Source organism: Macrobrachium nipponense, chromosome 35 (assembly GCF_015104395.2).
Source record: "Macrobrachium nipponense isolate FS-2020 chromosome 35, ASM1510439v2, whole genome shotgun sequence".
Lineage (NCBI taxonomy): Eukaryota > Metazoa > Arthropoda > Malacostraca > Decapoda > Palaemonidae > Macrobrachium > Macrobrachium nipponense.
This window is the reverse complement of record NC_061096.1, coordinates 28,396,783-28,413,681: the sequence shown is the minus strand read 5'-3', so window position 1 is coordinate 28,413,681 and position 16,899 is coordinate 28,396,783. Positions and strand designations below refer to the sequence as shown.

The 16,899-nt window shown below is 36.3% G+C and overlaps 1 protein-coding gene across 2 annotated transcripts in view; it reads left to right on the top strand.

The window, feature by feature from the left end:
- Positions 1-16,899, top strand: part of LOC135208527 (inactive dipeptidyl peptidase 10-like) — a 710,904-nt gene that overhangs the window by 179,747 nt on the left and 514,258 nt on the right. For both annotated transcript variants that reach the window (XM_064240818.1, XM_064240819.1), the window contains exon 2: positions 5,830-6,257. In XM_064240818.1, coding sequence (XP_064096888.1) covers positions 6,159-6,257 — 99 coding nt within the window. In that variant the 5' untranslated portion in view covers positions 5,830-6,158. The remainder of the gene's footprint in view (positions 1-5,829; positions 6,258-16,899) is intronic.

Genomic DNA, 16,899 nt, shown 5'->3' with positions numbered 1-16,899 from the left:
AACCACGGTACTATCCGTAATTGGCGATTCCATGAGACAGAGACAGATCATATTCCGGTATGAAAATGGCAAATATTTCTCTTGAACTTCATTTTGAATCTCAAAACTATTACACTTCGTGATGGCTACAATCGCACATCAAGTATTTTTAATAAATGCGCAATGTCGTAAAATAGAAGGCTGAAATTTATTTTATTACACGCTTTGAAATTGCGACGATCACATATATCTGAGCGAATTTATTAATTAATCAGCCGGATGTAAACTGGATACAACGATGTTCTATGTTTTCACTAAAAAAATATTTATATTTATTGGGACAAATAAATCCTTTCCCCGTAAATGCCTTTTGCTTCGTCTGCAAACAGAAAAAGCGATCAAAACAACGAATTGCCAACAGCCAGAAAAGACCTAGCCCGCTAGGGGTGTTGTGCCATCAGTGCATCTCATGCTGTGTACTGTGGGCATTGCTTAAGGATCTTTGCAGCGTGCTTTCGGCCCCTAGCTACAACCTCTTTCGTTCCATTTTACTGTACCTCCTTTCATATTCTCTTTCTTCCATCTTACTTTCCTGAACCCTCTCCCAACAATTAATTCAGAGTGCAAATGCTCTTGAGGTTTACTTCCTGTTACACCTTTCAAACCTTTTACTGTCAGTTTCCGTTTCAGCGCTGAATGACCTCATAGGTCCCAGTGCTTGGCCTTCTTCATAAATTCTATATTCTGCTCAATTCAAGTCAGGAAAAGAACTCATTGCCCGCCCACAAACATGCATCAGCGGAAATTTCCCAATATATATGATAAGGGGGAGGGACTGCATCTCTCAAATATTTGACCCACGTCCTCAGAATTCTAATATCACTTGGGAATGACACGGAGTTATGTCAGTGCGATTCTGGATGTTTTTATTTGCGTTTTTAGGTCCCAGTGCTTTTGCCGTTTTCATCTGTAAATATTTTCATCTGTGAATATTTTTCTTACTAGATTTTTTATTTAAATGGTATATACGCCGCAGTTTCACACACGTTACATCGATGTATCGAAATTGATTTCTTATCGAAGTTGCAATTCATCTGCAACTTATTTATATATATGCAAAAGAAAGTGAAGCATACATACTATGCACGGTTTCTCTTGCTGTTGTAATTGGGTCTGTTACGTCTTCATCAACCACTACATATATATGCACATACATTTACACACATACAAGCACGTATGTATCTGTATATACATAATGGAGTTAATTTCAACAGAAGGAGAAACCATGCATGATATTTATTCTTCATTTTGTTTTGTATATATTTATATGTTGCAGATGAATTTTAACTACGTTATGAAATAAATTTCGATACATCGATGAAATGTGTGTAAAACTGCACTGTATATACTATTTTAAAAATCCAGTGATAATATATATATGTCTATATATATATATATATATATATATATATATATATATATATATATATATATATAATATATATATATATATATATATATATATATGTTCTATAAATAGTATATATATATATATATATATATATTTACATAGTGCGTGTATGTTAATTTGTTCGTTTGTATTAAATTACACCTTTTCTCCTTAGGGGAAGTAGACCCCAAGAATATTAGTCTGCTGGTTCAGAGCATTTCGTTTTTGGATACAAAATTTACAAAATATTAGGCAATCAACTTTTTTTTATCTATTTTATCTTTCAGCTAATATTGGACAGCCTGTCATGGAGATCGTTAACAGAATGTTTGTATGAAAAATAAATATCATTGTTTTCTTTCCATGTTTCGCTTCTGCGAATAAAACGGTTTTGATTTGTTGAGTTAGATGGACATTTCTGCATCTGTCCTTTGTAACATTTGTCATGTGGATGTCAAACAAAACGTATATATATATATTTACACACACACACAACACACACACACACATATATATATATTTATATATATATATATATATATATATATATATATATATATATATATATTATATATATATATATTGATATAGATAAAACAATGCTCTGTAAACATTCGGTACTTAAAACGAAACGTTTCCATTGTTTTATTTTTTGGCTGTCATTTTACCTTTCATCATTTTACCTTTCACGTACAAATTCATAACTGTTTATTTATTTAATAGCACCAACAAGTGGATTTTGCAACATGATAAAACAGCAGATAACGTTGCAATAATACCCACCTTTCTTTAGGTGCGATTTACCTCTGATGCACTAGAAAAGTAACAGTTCCAAATTTCAGAACTGAAGGGAGTGAAAGTAAATAATTATAGAGTTTAACTGTTTTCTAAGACCTTCATGAATAAGGGAATGAAGTCAGTAACGTGTCAACTGCGTTTGTGTATCAGAGGGATTTGAAATTCAGCTCTCTTTACGTAGTCCATGAGTCTGTTTCTGTATCCCAGTCTTTGACTCTCTCCGTTGTTCTACCGGTTCCATTATTCTTAATCCTCTCTGTGCTTCTCTCTCTCGTTTGCTCTATTCTTCATACGGTTTAGTCTTCCATAGCAGATAAAAATCGCTTAAGCGAGAAGACGATTTGCTGCCAGCTTAGATCAAGTCTCACGGTCGAGCTGGGCGCTGAGTTTTATGACAGTTATTCATTCACGTCTAGTAGTATACTTCCTTGGCACAAGTTCTTTCTCAGCGATGATGTGCGTAAAGAAAGCTGAATTATATTAGTGCCTGATTCTGGTGACGATTAAAAGTTTAGCTATTCCTACGAAAATATTATTTTGAGAGTAAAAGAAGAAACGGTATGAGGATTTACAGTAGCAATATAAGAAGATATAAAATTATTTCAAGTAGCATTGTCACTTGGAGAATTTGGTGTTCTAACTGTATAACAGTTCTGGTTTCCTCTTCCTCTCACGAACCCATCATCTATCTGTCCTCATCACTCAGTCGCCATTCGACACAAGCGATATTAATTTCCAGGGAAGGTTGGAGCTAGACACACGTAATAATATTTATAGTACATTCTCGACAAAGGCTATAAATATTAGTTTTTATAGGACATAGGATGCTTGGTGTGATTTCTTAGAAATAGCTTCATTGATTAAAAGCTCAGTGGCTCCATATCAAGTATGAATCCTTGACCTATTTCGTCGGAAACGAATTTGAGTCCACTGGAAATACGTTCCAGAAACTCTCGAAGTCACGTATCGCAGCTCTCGCAAATGATAGTAATTCTGGGGAAGAATTGGAGTTGCTTAATTGATTAATCACTCTGGTCGAACCTTTAACTTTTCTCCTTGTCCGCCTCTTTTTTTTTTTTTCATGGTGGAATCCTAGATAGGAATGTAATTGTTCTTTTACCTTATATATATATATATATATATATATATATATATATATATATATATATATATATATATATATATATATCATATATATATGTATACATTCTAATATATATATATATATATATATGTTTTTTTTTTTTTTTTTTTTTTTTTTTTTTTGTTTTTTTTTTTTTTTTGAGACGCGTATATTTTCAATTGGCATGTTTTATGAAGGTGTTCTTTTAGAAAAATACACTTATGAAGCTTTAGAAAAAGAGCGTATCTTTCCAATTCAGAACTGACGTGTTTTATGGCGATGATCTTTTTTAAAATTATACGTATGAGGCTTTGGAAAAAAAAGAAAGAAAAGGAGGAGAGAGAGAGAGAGAGATAGAGAGAGAGAGAGAGAGAGAGAGAGGATTGAATGATTGATTGTGTCTATTAAACCTAGCGTTACAACATCTAGGTTATTGACACCGAAATAAATTTAAATAGAAAAAAATTATATTTAAAATAAATTTCATATAAAAATGTCTAGAAATATATGTATATCAATATATTTGTTCAAATATATAAATTCTTACATGGACAATCTATGTATAATCTAAATTTTGTTGAGGAGGCCCCCCCACCCCCCACCCCCCCGCGCCCCCGGGTGATTGCGAGACCCTTCGTTTCAACATGACGTAGTTATATGGGAAGACAAGTCGAACCAGAAATGATTATAACAGGACAACACAGCTCTCGCTCGCTCGGACCTGTTCCAAGGATTCGATTCGACGTCGACTGCGCTCCCCAAAAGCTGTTTTTATCCGGTTCCTCTTGGCGTGAATAATAGCCCCACTTTGCCCTTTTGTATTTCTGAGCAATTGTGTTTTGATCTGAGATGTAGCCCTAGGAGGGGGATAAAAAGGGAGGAGAGTTTTTCGCGTTTTTATCACCGAATTGGGGAATCAAGATTCAGAAGATTTTGTCCGCGTTCCAGTGGAGATGATACGTTGACAGGATTAACGTGAAGTGATGATATCTTCATATGTTAATAATCAAGTGTCACTGCTGCTGTTATTTTGTATTTTATTCAAGATTTAAACGCAAGAGAAATCATCGACACTTTCGTTCTTTCGTCCCGGAGTCAAGACTGAACTTCTTCAGTTTTCCCGAATGTTAAAAATATTCTGCTCCTGCACCTCTGTCACATGTCTATATTGTACTGTTTATGTTTCCCTTCTTTGTCCCTCCTCAGCTATTCACTCCACTTGCCCAAAGCATCTCAAAGTACTTTGTTGTTGTTGTCGTTCTTCTTCTTCTTCTTTGGGGAGCTGGGAGGTAAAAAGGTCTATGGAAAAGCCTAAAAATATCTGAAAAAGTTGTTTCGCGTCGGGCTAAAGTTACAGGAATTTTAGGATAGGATATAGATGATAGATTTATTAGAATGAAAATGTAAAAAATAAATAATGTGCATGTTAAGCCAGTACATAACAATTATTGCTAATAAAACAAAGCGTGTTTATTTAGATTTTCGTTGGTGCCGTCATATATCTCTAACCTCAAGAAAAAGGAATTAGGGAGTGAAGAAGTGAACTCCAATCGTAAAGAAGAGGGTGTACCAGAGTTGATATAGGACTGGGGGTTCTCTGGCCCCCTCCCCAATCTTATCCAAGGAAGGAAAGGGACAGGATACGGGTAAACTAAAATCTGCATGAGAATCTCAGAGATTGGTAAAGAAACGGTTACCGAGCCACACAGCGCCAAGATTCCTGATCAGTGCGGGGAAAAATGAGAAAACTGGTGCTCTGGAGAGAGAGAGAGAGAGAGAGAGAGGAGAGAGAGAGAGAGAGAGAGAGAGAGAGAATTCATTTGCTGATAATATAAGGAGATTAAGTCATTAACAATTAGCATAGTATGAATACTAAGCCAAACTTCGAAAAGATTTAAAGTCAGGTGTGCTTCTTCTATTGATTGATGAAATCCTTTTCAGAAAAAATGAATTTGATTTAAGGTAAATTAATTTCTATAAATGTGGTTGTGTCAGACCGTTTGCCAAGAGCCAGTAATCTTATTTAAGCATTTTGGTTGTCCAGAATTAAGGAATTCAGACTCATTGACATTTTTATGACGACAAGTTTCATTTTTCATTCTTACTGTAAAATCTCCCCGTAGGGGGTTAGTGCCGTCAGTGCACTTCACGTGGTGCACTGGAGGCATTACTTAATTGTCTTTGCAGCATCCCTTTGGCCCCTAGCTGCAACTTCTTTCATTCTTTTTACTGTACCTCCGTTCATACTCTCTTTCTTCCATCTGACTTTCCAGCCTCTCAAACCATTGTTTCATTGTGCAACCACGAGGTCTTCCTCCTGTTACAACTTTCAAACCTTCTTACGGTCAGTTTCCGTTTCAGTACTGAATGACCTGGTAGGTCGCAGCGCTTGGCCTTTCGCCAAAATTCTATTATCTAGTCTATTGTAGTAAAGTATTCCCACTCATTTCTTGACGTTATTTATCTTTTTCTTTTGCAGGTACCCCTGAGTTGCGGATCCCAAGTGCAAAGAGTCAATTTGCTTGCTATTAAATAAAAAAAAAAAAAACTTTCGAGAAAAGAAATTCATATTTTGTTATCAAATCTATCAGTCAGTTTTGAATTCATGAAATAGATTTTTTTTTTTTTTTTTTTTTGGTCTTTCTATCCTTGTTGATTTTGATCAGTCTAGTGTTTTTCGATAATATAAATAGCAAGAGTTCCGAGTTAGAAAACCGCTCGAAGTGTTCCAGTTATTCTGAAAATTTTGAGAAATACCGAGAGAAGTCTCGCACCGTCGTTCCAGTGAAACGTCCAAAGTGAATCAAGATGCAGACTAACGTGTCGGGTGGGCATGACCACCGCAGGCATAACCTTTCTGACGAAGAGGAGGATGACGAGGAAACCAATCTCGCAACTACAGTCAAGGTGAGTGGGCTAAGTTGTTTCTTTTGAGTGTAAAAGCAAGCTAGTGTGACGGCTTTGTCTGTTCTTACGCCCTCGGATCCTAAATTCTACTGAGGCTAGAGGGCTGCAAATTGGTATGTTGACCATCCACCCTCCAATCATCAAGCATAACAAATTGCAGCCCTCTAGCCTCGGTAGTTTTGATTTTATTTAAAGGTTAAAGTTAGCCATAATCGTACTTCTGGCATCGCCATAGGTACCAACAACATAGGCCACCGCCGGACCGTGGCTGAGTTTCTTGGGGCGCATCTAACAGTTATATGGACCGTGACTGAGTTTCTTGGGGCGCGTCTAACAGTTATATTGACCGTGGCTGAGGCCACCACCTGACAAAAAACTCGATTGCACCGAAGTATTTTACTTGTCTGATTGAGGGCGGCCTTTGCTTGCAAAAGCCTTCACCTTTTCTTTTCGTAGTTTTTACAGAAGCCCATGTTCGTGTCGATGTTGCCTTTTGGCGAAATGGTTTCAGAGCAAAGATTCTATTGGTTTTATGATTATTGAGGTTAGGTTAGGTTTGGGTTAGGTTTGGTTATTGTATTGGCGTGTATTTTTTGCTTGGATATACGAGTAATTTGTTGTAAATGCGGTCTGTAGAATGCTGTCAAATGTTTTAGCCAAAATGAAAATATTACTATTGACCATGGAGAATTTGAATATACCAAAAGAATTTCAGTTTAGAATATTTTTTTTCTTCTAAGGGTAGCGGTCTGTAGAATGCTGTCAAAGGTTATAGCAACGAAACAAAATAAAAGTATTATTATTGACCATAGAAAATAATTCAATATGCTAAGTGAACTTCAGTTTAGAATTTTTTTCCCTTTTTTTTTCTAAGGATAAATAGAATGTAGCTAGGGTCATTTGGATCTTTAAGATTTTTAAACTTTAGAAAAAGTGGAATTTTTAGCATTTTACGCTTTAGTGTAATTGGGACCTTTCAGATTTGTGCACTTCAAGAAATGTATATCCTATGTAAGTTAGAAATTTATTTATTAATTTGAAGCCCATTTCATGACGTCTTCTGTAAGAGAACTGTCAAAATCATCGTAGCCAATGGAGACAAATCACCTCCACTCCGGAAGCCCCTCCCTTCGTCGCGCTCTAACCGATTGATTGATTGATTAAAATATATGCTGGCATATCGCCGCGATTGGTTCTGCTGCCAGAGGCTGAACGACGTGGTGGTCAGCAATGCTTCTATATGTGACGGAAATGTCATGCAGCTGACTTCTGAACTGCCATAGAAATTGACCCCTTTCTGATGAAACTTCTCTCTCGCTCGTGACACGACTTTCATAAACAGAAAAAAGGGGGAGAAGGGAAACCTGAATATCTACTTCTATAGATTGCCAATAAAGATAGACCTACCTGACCCTTCGCCATAAATTAGAAGCTAGAAGACTATGTGAGAGAGAGAGAGAGAGAGAGAGAGAGAGAGAGAACTGTACGAGATACTAATTTTATAAATGAAAGGCCCTGGATCTCTATTTTTCTCTCTTCACTTCTTTATTTACTTGCTTATACCATATACATAACCGGTCAATCCTGAGGGCATTGTCAGAAAGAGAATATTGAACTTGGCTTTCAACTGCCGCCAATTACACTCGCTGATATCATTCTTGAAAAAACAGCAAAATATAGAATATTCCCCCTATTTCCTTTTGACATCAATGCGATGAAAATAGACTTTTTCTAAATTGAAATGTTGCTCCAGGTATATTACATTTTGTTAATCGATATTTGACCCTTTGTATCCGTGTCACCTTTCAATATTTTCACTTGTCAAGGTTCCTTAATAAAATCTACTGCCTCACATTTTAAGAAGTGTGTTGTATTTAATACGCCGTAATGCCATTCCTCATATTCTAGTTTAGATGTCTAATTAAAGTGAAGCTCTTGTATAAACGAGACATCTACCTTATGAATATGCATAAAATCAACTATCTTAATCGGATTTTTTAAAACCTGTTTATGGCATTAACATTCATTGTTATCATGTCATGTTTAGAGATGAACTTGAAACTTTACGAATTTGTTGATATTCGAGTTTAATACTAAAATTTAAGACCTTTTAAAAATTTCTGTTATCTGCCTCTTAACTAAAAGAGTCTTTATTGCCTACTAATTGTTCCATAGTTAGCCCTCATCTTACTTCATTCCTTTAGAGTCACTCTTGATTCTTCAACGTAAATCCTTTCTCTCGCGCTCTGCCATTTTCCCCCAAAGACATCAGTCATTTTGTAATGGCGTGTAAACACTCCATATATTTAAAAACTGCGTTCATGATTCCAACATCTCTTTCATCATATCTTATGTTATCAATTGTTTCGTGCTTTTATGATTTCTCTCTCTCTCCGATTTATCATACCTGATATCCTCCCCATGTACTTCAGCTATTCCCCTGCAGTTCATATATGTATATACTATATATATATATATATATATATATATATATATAGATATAATTATATATATATATACGATATACTATATATATATATATATATATATCTATATATATATATATATATATAGTATATATAATATATATCTATATATATTATATATATATATATATATATATATATATCTTCTTCTTCTTCTTCATCATCCTGTGACGGGGAGTGGCAGTCTCTTTGCATATCCACTCACAGTCGTGCATATATTGATTACGGAGAATCGCGTTCCCTTATTTAATTATATTGTCTGGCTTCGACAATACCTTTGCTTTTCGTTTTTATTCCCAAGGATGCAGCCTCTTATGTATTATCCTTGGTAATATTCCTATCCAAAAGATGCCTACGTGTTGTTATAGTATATGGACATCTCTGAATAGGGTTGGTGATTTCTTTTATTTAGAAAAAAAAAATCAGTGATTTTTTAATTTTTTATTTTTTTTTATTTTTTTTTATTTGGGTTCTTGATTTGTTAGATGTTTTTTAATACTTTTTTTTCCTCAAAATGTATTCTATGACAGAATTACTATTGATTTATCTTTTAGGTAAATAGATGCACCACAGTTATGCTTAAGTTTTTATTAACCTCCAAACCATATTTCTCAATTTGTTTGCTTTCAAATAAAAAAAAATCAATAAAAAAATCATAATATTTTTAATGAAAAGATCAATGATTTAATCACGTGAATAAAATATTTTGATTTAATCATTGCCAACCCTGTCTCTGAACGATTCGGATATTGGCATGCAAGAGTCGAGCTCTATAAAAAGTCGCTCATATTTTATTCCAGTATGTATTTATTTCATATTTTTTTTAATAGAAACCGTTCCAATATATTTCCGTTGGGGGAAGTCGATCCAGGCCGATATAAATGGGACCACAGACGCCGAGGAGTCGCAAGCTTTCGTGGCTCCATTGAAATCGCCCATAGGGTGCACTGTAGGCAAAACTTAAGGATCTTTGCAGTGAATCAGAGGTCATGGAAGTTCGGGGAAATAGCCAAAATATATCACAGCTGTGACGGGTATGATTTACATATAAATTCGAGACGCCTTTTTTTTTTTTCCTTATTCAGATGATAGTTTTTAGTCAAACAGCTTGGTTCGTAAGCCTAGTTATATTTTTTTTGTTTTGTTTTTTCCAACTTTTCATTCGTTATTCCATCGTTGGCCAAAAAGTTAGTGACGCATCTCTCTGTCTCTTTTATTTATTCCACCTATAAGGAAGTCGAGAAGGAAAGTTAAGACGTCAACATGTCTTTGTAAATAGATATAATGTTGGTGAGAGTGGCAAGTAAATTCTGTATATGTAATATAATATATATATATATATATATATATATATATATATATATATATATTTATATATATGTATTTTATGTGTTTATATGTCCGTGTAAGCACACGTTTGCTTATTCAATCAGAAATCTTGATTCTGCAAAATATTGTTTCCCTTACCGGTAGCTTGGTTTTAGGGTATGTGATAAACTGGACTGAAGTAGAGTTGCCAGCATTTTATATTAGGATGCTTTAGGGATACTACTTTTAAAAGTTATCAAAATATTCCGGCGAAATATCTGTTTCTCTATAGTTAAATTGTAAACAAAATAACATTATTATTATTATTATTGCTTTTATGACTTGTATTCATTCTCCCTCCTTTACTAAAATCACTGTCATTTCTGCCATCACTTCGAACTCCCCAGTATTCGCAGGGGGGGTCAATACTTCTCCTTTGCCAATCCCCAATCCTTCCTTTGCCAATCCTTCCCTGGATCCCAATCCCTGACGCAAGCAGATGTGTGTGTGTGTGTGTCTTTACAGTAGATAATTTCGTGCCATCTTAAAGCTGAGTTCTCAAAGACGGGTCTTTCAATCTTCATATGGCGGTCGCCAGGAACCAGTGTGGTGTGACGATGCTGCATGACAGATTGTTATGATGAGTTGGCTGAAGTATTTATATTTATATTTCTCTGTTGCTTACAGCTAAGGGGACCTATTTTTTTCCTTTAGCAAGCAGTCGGAGATGTGTTAGATGACGTAATTTAACTTTAGTATATATTTCCGAAAGCGTCCTGATTTAGAATACAATAAAAAAATTTTGTGAAATGTAAATTGTAGTTTTTCTTTAGTAATTCAAGTAATGCTCGAGGGGTGAGGACTCCAAGACTTGGTGTATTACACTAAAGTATTCGAAGAAGTCGGAGATATGTTAGATGACGTAATTTAACTTTAGTATATATCCAAAAGTATCCTGATTTAAAATACAATATTTTTTTGTGAAATGTAAATTGTAGTTTTTCTTTAGTAACTCAAGTAATGCTCTAGGGGCGTATTACACAAAAGTATTTGAAGTTTTGTAATATACACGTCCAATAACTTTACAGGAAGATATTTCTTCTACGTATACAAATGACAACTTTTTTTTGAATGATACTTATTCCAGGATATTTACATTTTGGTATTTTCGTGTTTAACCACGATCATTTAAAGGATCCGGGTTTTCTTACTTTCAGAAGATCCTTTATGATAGGTGCTGTTATTTAACGCGTTTCAGCATCTGCAATCTGGTTCGCTTTTTGAATTTCTTATTTTCACGATAAGAGACCATTCCACTTGTCGCGTCCAACCAGTTGGAAGTAACTTTTCGAGAGAATTAGCGACGTTATTCCAGGAGAGAGAGAGAGAGAGAGAGACTTCATTATCCAGACTTTCTGTACTGCAGACTTCTTGACCTAATTCCAACTCATTCAGCACATTTCTTTTTTTCACTTGCTTTTTTTTCAGTTTTCTATAAAAGAAAACTATTGGGCCGGATTTGGCTGTCCGTCCGCACTTTTTTCTGTCCGCCCTCAGATCTTCAAAACTACAGAGGCTAGAGGGTTGCAAATCGGTATTTTGATCATCCACCCTGCAATCATCAAACGTAGCAAATTGCAGCCCTCTAACTTCAGTAGTTTTTATTTCATTTAAGGTTAAAATTAGCCATGCTCGTGCTTCTGGTAACGCAACAACACAGGCCACCACGACCTGCTGAGCGTTTCATGAACCGTGGCTCATACAGCATTATACAGAGACCATCGAAGGATAGATCTATGTATAAGCATTATAAGTATACTGGCACCATGATACGGCGACGTCACGAAAGGAAATGATGAGTTGATTGCTATAAATTGTCTCGAATAGTAAAATAACTGTTTCGGTTTTATCTCTTATCTATTTCTTTATGAAGTCTGTAATGCTGTCAGCAATAATAACAACAACGGCCAGTGCCTCTCTAACCTAATACATTTAATTTATCATCGATTTATAGAGACCGTTCAGGGATATCCTACTTGGAGTGCAAGATATTATTAAGTGGTTATGTTTTATCCTTGGACTATTGCAGGAGGATTATGGCGATGGTTAGGTCTGATTCTCTGCTATTCGTTCCTTCTCTCTTCTCTTATTTGTATCATTAAGCTTCCTTATTTACATTTCGCCTGATGAATAACAAAAGTTTCAGATTTTCCCACCAACCGGACAAACCATCTTCACGTTCCTAAAACGTTTGATTTAATTTGTGACGAACGATTAAAGTGTAATCGAAAAATCAACTCTTCTAAAATCCTGCGAATCTCACTATCTTCTTTCCGACCATCATCGTGTTCTTACGAGGCAAGATCTGATTGTGACACTCTTTCCCCTTTCCTCTTGAACTTTTCGCGGAGGCAGCGAGTTGTTCCTATTTATGCATCAGGGCTGCCCTTGAAACCGTGAGCGCAAGAAGCATAAATGGAGACTTCCAAACGGCTTTACCTGTTGCCTATTCCGATCATCCATACAGATTTATTCATTCTCTCTTAATAGTAATGAAACCATTTCACGCACTTGATATTTGCTATGCAAATTTCTTTGAATTTCTTTAAAAAAAACAGATTAGCATGCTAAAAGTTTTTTGATATATCCAGTGCTAGGTTGGTTTTGTTATTCATCTTCTACACATCGGGATAATCTTTGCTTTTTATGATGTTTGGCCTTCTTCTTATACTCATTCCGTACATTCCCTGGTCATCACATTGTCTTTTTCACTACGAGTCCTACTAGATGAATTTGGTCACAGATCCATTATACCTCTCAGGCAGCCGACAGCTTATATATTTTTCTTTTTTATATGGCAAAGTACACAGCTGTCTTTTTGGATGATGCATAAGTAATCTTTTTATCAACGAACTTGTCTTGTAGACAACCCGCGCAGTTTTATTGACACAATAAGGAATTTACAATGTAGGTCAAGCTTTACTCTCTTAAGCAATTAACATGTTGATACTCTCGTTGGCCAATCGTTGTTTAAAATCAAATGACTAGCTTAATAGGATGTTTTACAGCTGAATTCTTTACTTTATGGACTTAGTTGGTACATTCGTCATTCAACTTTATATAAAAACGAATTCATGACAGTTTGGCCATTTTTCTAAATAAAATTTGGGGGGGGGGGGGGGGGGGGGGGGGGGGGGGGGGGGGGGGGGGGGGGGGGGACCATCAGTCTCACGAACTGCCATTCAAAAGTGGAGTTGGGGTTAAAACTTTTTCACTCTTCATTCATCACGTTGAGTTGTCATTTACATTCTTGTCATTCGTGGAACTTTGTATGAGAATTCTTGTCTATTCACCCCTTCCAGTTCTGTCTTTGAGTTTCTTTCCTTATTTTCCCATTCAAAAAGACTTGCCTCTTGTGATTCCAACTGCCGGCGAAAGGAAGAGCACCTCGCAGATGATAAAAGGGGCTAAGTATGATGACAAAAGGAAGGGTGAAAGAAGGCAAAGGCTATTGAGAGATGAGTGCCTGGAAGAACTTCAAGCGCGCACTCTCTAGCTAGAACACTACTTGCGGTCTCTGCGTAACAGCTGGAGTGTTGTTGAACTGCTAGGGCTTGTCTAGTCACAGCTTAAGGAAGCTTTTGAGGGCAAGTTTACAAAACGGACTTCGAGGAGCTCCGGAGAGTCCTATTCGGGAAAGGAAGGGCAAAGTGGAATAAGTATAAAAGAGAGAGAGACGCATCTGAACATATACAGAAAAGCAGAAGTAATATATATGTTGCCTCTCGTTTTGCTATTACATAAAGGACTTGGTAATTTCATTTATTATGAATTATCACTTAGTGTGTCATCTTTTTTTTTCATTTGACTGCTATTTAGTTTGAGGAATAATTTTTGTCTTAAGCCTTTTTTTTTTTTTTTACCAATTTAATCTTCTTCTTCCCAGCTTTAACCCATTTTTATATGGGGTCGCTTTACCAATTTAATGATTGTAATATTTCAGTTATGGACATTTTCTCCCTCATTCATATATGAAACACATGTCATTCTCACTCATAGTCTATTTCGTCATTCTCCCATGGCACACAAATAACCACATCAGGCTGTTTGTCATGTTATCATATTTGTCAGTTGTTCAGCTTTTTCACATCTAATAGCTTTGTTATGCTCAACGTACACTTGTGTAGTTATCCTCAATATGGTTACAACATTCAAAAAAAAAAACAAGCTACCATTTAATGCTAGTGTGGAATTGCCTGGAGAATTCTACCTATTGTTATCTGTCATACTCACTGGCAGTTTTACCGCAGTTGCTCAAAATCTGTCGTCGATAATTTGGAAATAAATTCAAGTCTCTGATCTGTAAACTCCTTTTGGCAGTGGAGTTATTTACCCTGCGTTCATCTGTATATTATGCATTAGTCAGTCCACATCTTAAAGGAACCGTTTTCAAGAGAATTCGGGCATTTTTCCAAACTCGGGTAGGATGGACCATCAATCTCGCCCGCTGCCATTTTAAAATGGGTTTGGGATTGTTGCTTATGGACTCCATGGCATGCTAAAAAATGGAATAGAACGAAAGCCTTTCAACCATTATTTTCGAGTGGTTCCAACATTATTTTCGAGTGGTTCCAATTGAGAATTTCTTCTGCCCTCCCTTGTTTTCTTTTCTTATTCTTAGCTCCGTTTTTATGTATAATGGCAAATTTTGCGACGCTAAAATTGAGGAGAGCGCTTTTGTCATCAGCTCTTCCCATTTGCATTTTACTATCCCGGAGTGGGGAGGGGAGGGGGGGGGCGGGGGGGCGATAGTGTCGTTATTGCAGCTGACGTTGCTGCACTGTAGGCATTGCTCAAGATTCTTAGCAGCGCCCCTTCGGTCCCTAGCTACAACCGTTATCATTTCTTTTACCGTACCTCTGTTCATATTCTGTTTCTTCCATCTGTCTTTCCACCCTCTCCTAACTATTGTTTAATTGTTACACCTTTCAAATCTTTTCATTCTTAATTTCTCTTTCAGCGCTGAATGCCCTCATAGGTCCCAGGGCATGTCCACTGGCCTAAATTTTATATTCCAACCCATTAGAAAGGGGAAGTATGCTGATATAGCTTTAAATGAATAGTTTCTTGTAGTCCAAGTTATCACTGGTAGGAAAGTGAGTTTTTTTTCCTTCTCATCCTCAGACATTCAACCATTTATTGAGAAACACATTGTTCATATGCTAGGTTATCGACCTACTATAGTAGATTCACACCAACCGTGCATTTGATGTCTAGGTCAGACCCTTACGACGCTCCTGATTGGCTGTTGATAAGCCAATCACAGGGCTGCAAACTCTCAGTCTCTCTCAAGAGTTCACATGGGTAGGATCTATGTTCCACCTCTCCTGAGGGATACGTCTTTCAAATGTATCCCTCAGGAGAGTTGGAACATACATCCTGCCTATGTGAACTCTCTCGAGAGAGAGACTGAGAGTTTCCAGCTCTGTGATTGGCTTCTCAACAACCAATCAGGAGCGTCGTAAGGACTGGCCTAGACATCAAATGCTGGGTTGATGTGAATCTAATATAGCAAGGTGACAATTGATGGAAAGCCTTTTTATTCGGATTATTTCCTTTCCAACTAACATTATTTTTGTACGTAGCTCTCCTCTGAAAGTGAGAGAGAGAGAGAGAGAATAAAAAGCCAATGCTAATTGATATCGGGAACTGAATTCAGATGCCTGCAGCTGTCAGACGGAACATCTGAGAATCGTTTTTTGGTTTTACGTTTTTCCTCTTCCTGAACTTTTAGTTGTGTTGGGTCAGATCATGTTTCTTTGCAGTCTCCCTAGTCATATCCAAGGCTTGTAATCCTTTATTACCGTATTCAAGTGTTGTGCAATTGGTCGAGAATTTATATATACATGAGGTCATTCAGAATGCGCACTGATACACAGGAGTGTGTATACACAAAACACAAGTGTATATATAGATATATATATATATATATATATATATATATATATATATATATATATATATGCATTACTGATAATAATAATAATAATAATAATAATAATAATAATAATAATAATAATAATAATAATATAGTACTGATAAAAGTAGACGAAGACCCAGAAATATACAGAGACAGGAGAATGACAAACAGAACAGAGGAAGGGCACAACAAACCAATGCACGGACAATACATGAGACAGACTAAAGAACTGGCCAGCGATGGCACATGGCAATGGCTACAGAGGGGAGAGCTCAAGAAGGAAACTGAAGGAATGATAACAGCGGCACAAGATCAGGCCCTAAGAACCAGATATATCCAAAGAACGATAGATAGAAATAACATCTCTCCAATATGTAGGAAGTGCAATACCAAAAATGAAACCATAAACCATATAGCAAGCGAATGTCCGGCACTTGCACAGAACCAGTACAAAAAGAGGCATGATTCAGTAGCAAAAGCCCTCCACTGGAGCCTGTGCAAGAAACATCAGCTACCTTGCAGTAATAAGTGGTACGAGCACCAACCTGAAGGAGTGATAGAAAACGATCAGGCAAAGATCCTCTGGGACTATGGTATCAGAACAGATAGGGCGATACGTGCAAACAGACCAGACGTGACGTTGATTGACAAAATCAAGAAGATAATATCACTCATTGATGTCGCAATACCATGGGACACCAGAGTTGAAGAGAAAGAAAGGGAAAAAATGGATAAGTATCAAGACCTGAAAGTAGAAATAAGAAGGATATGGGATATGCCAGTGGAAATTGTACCTATAATCATAGGAACCCTAGGCACGATCCCAAGATCCCTGAAAAAGAATCTGGAAAAACTAGAGGCTGAAGTA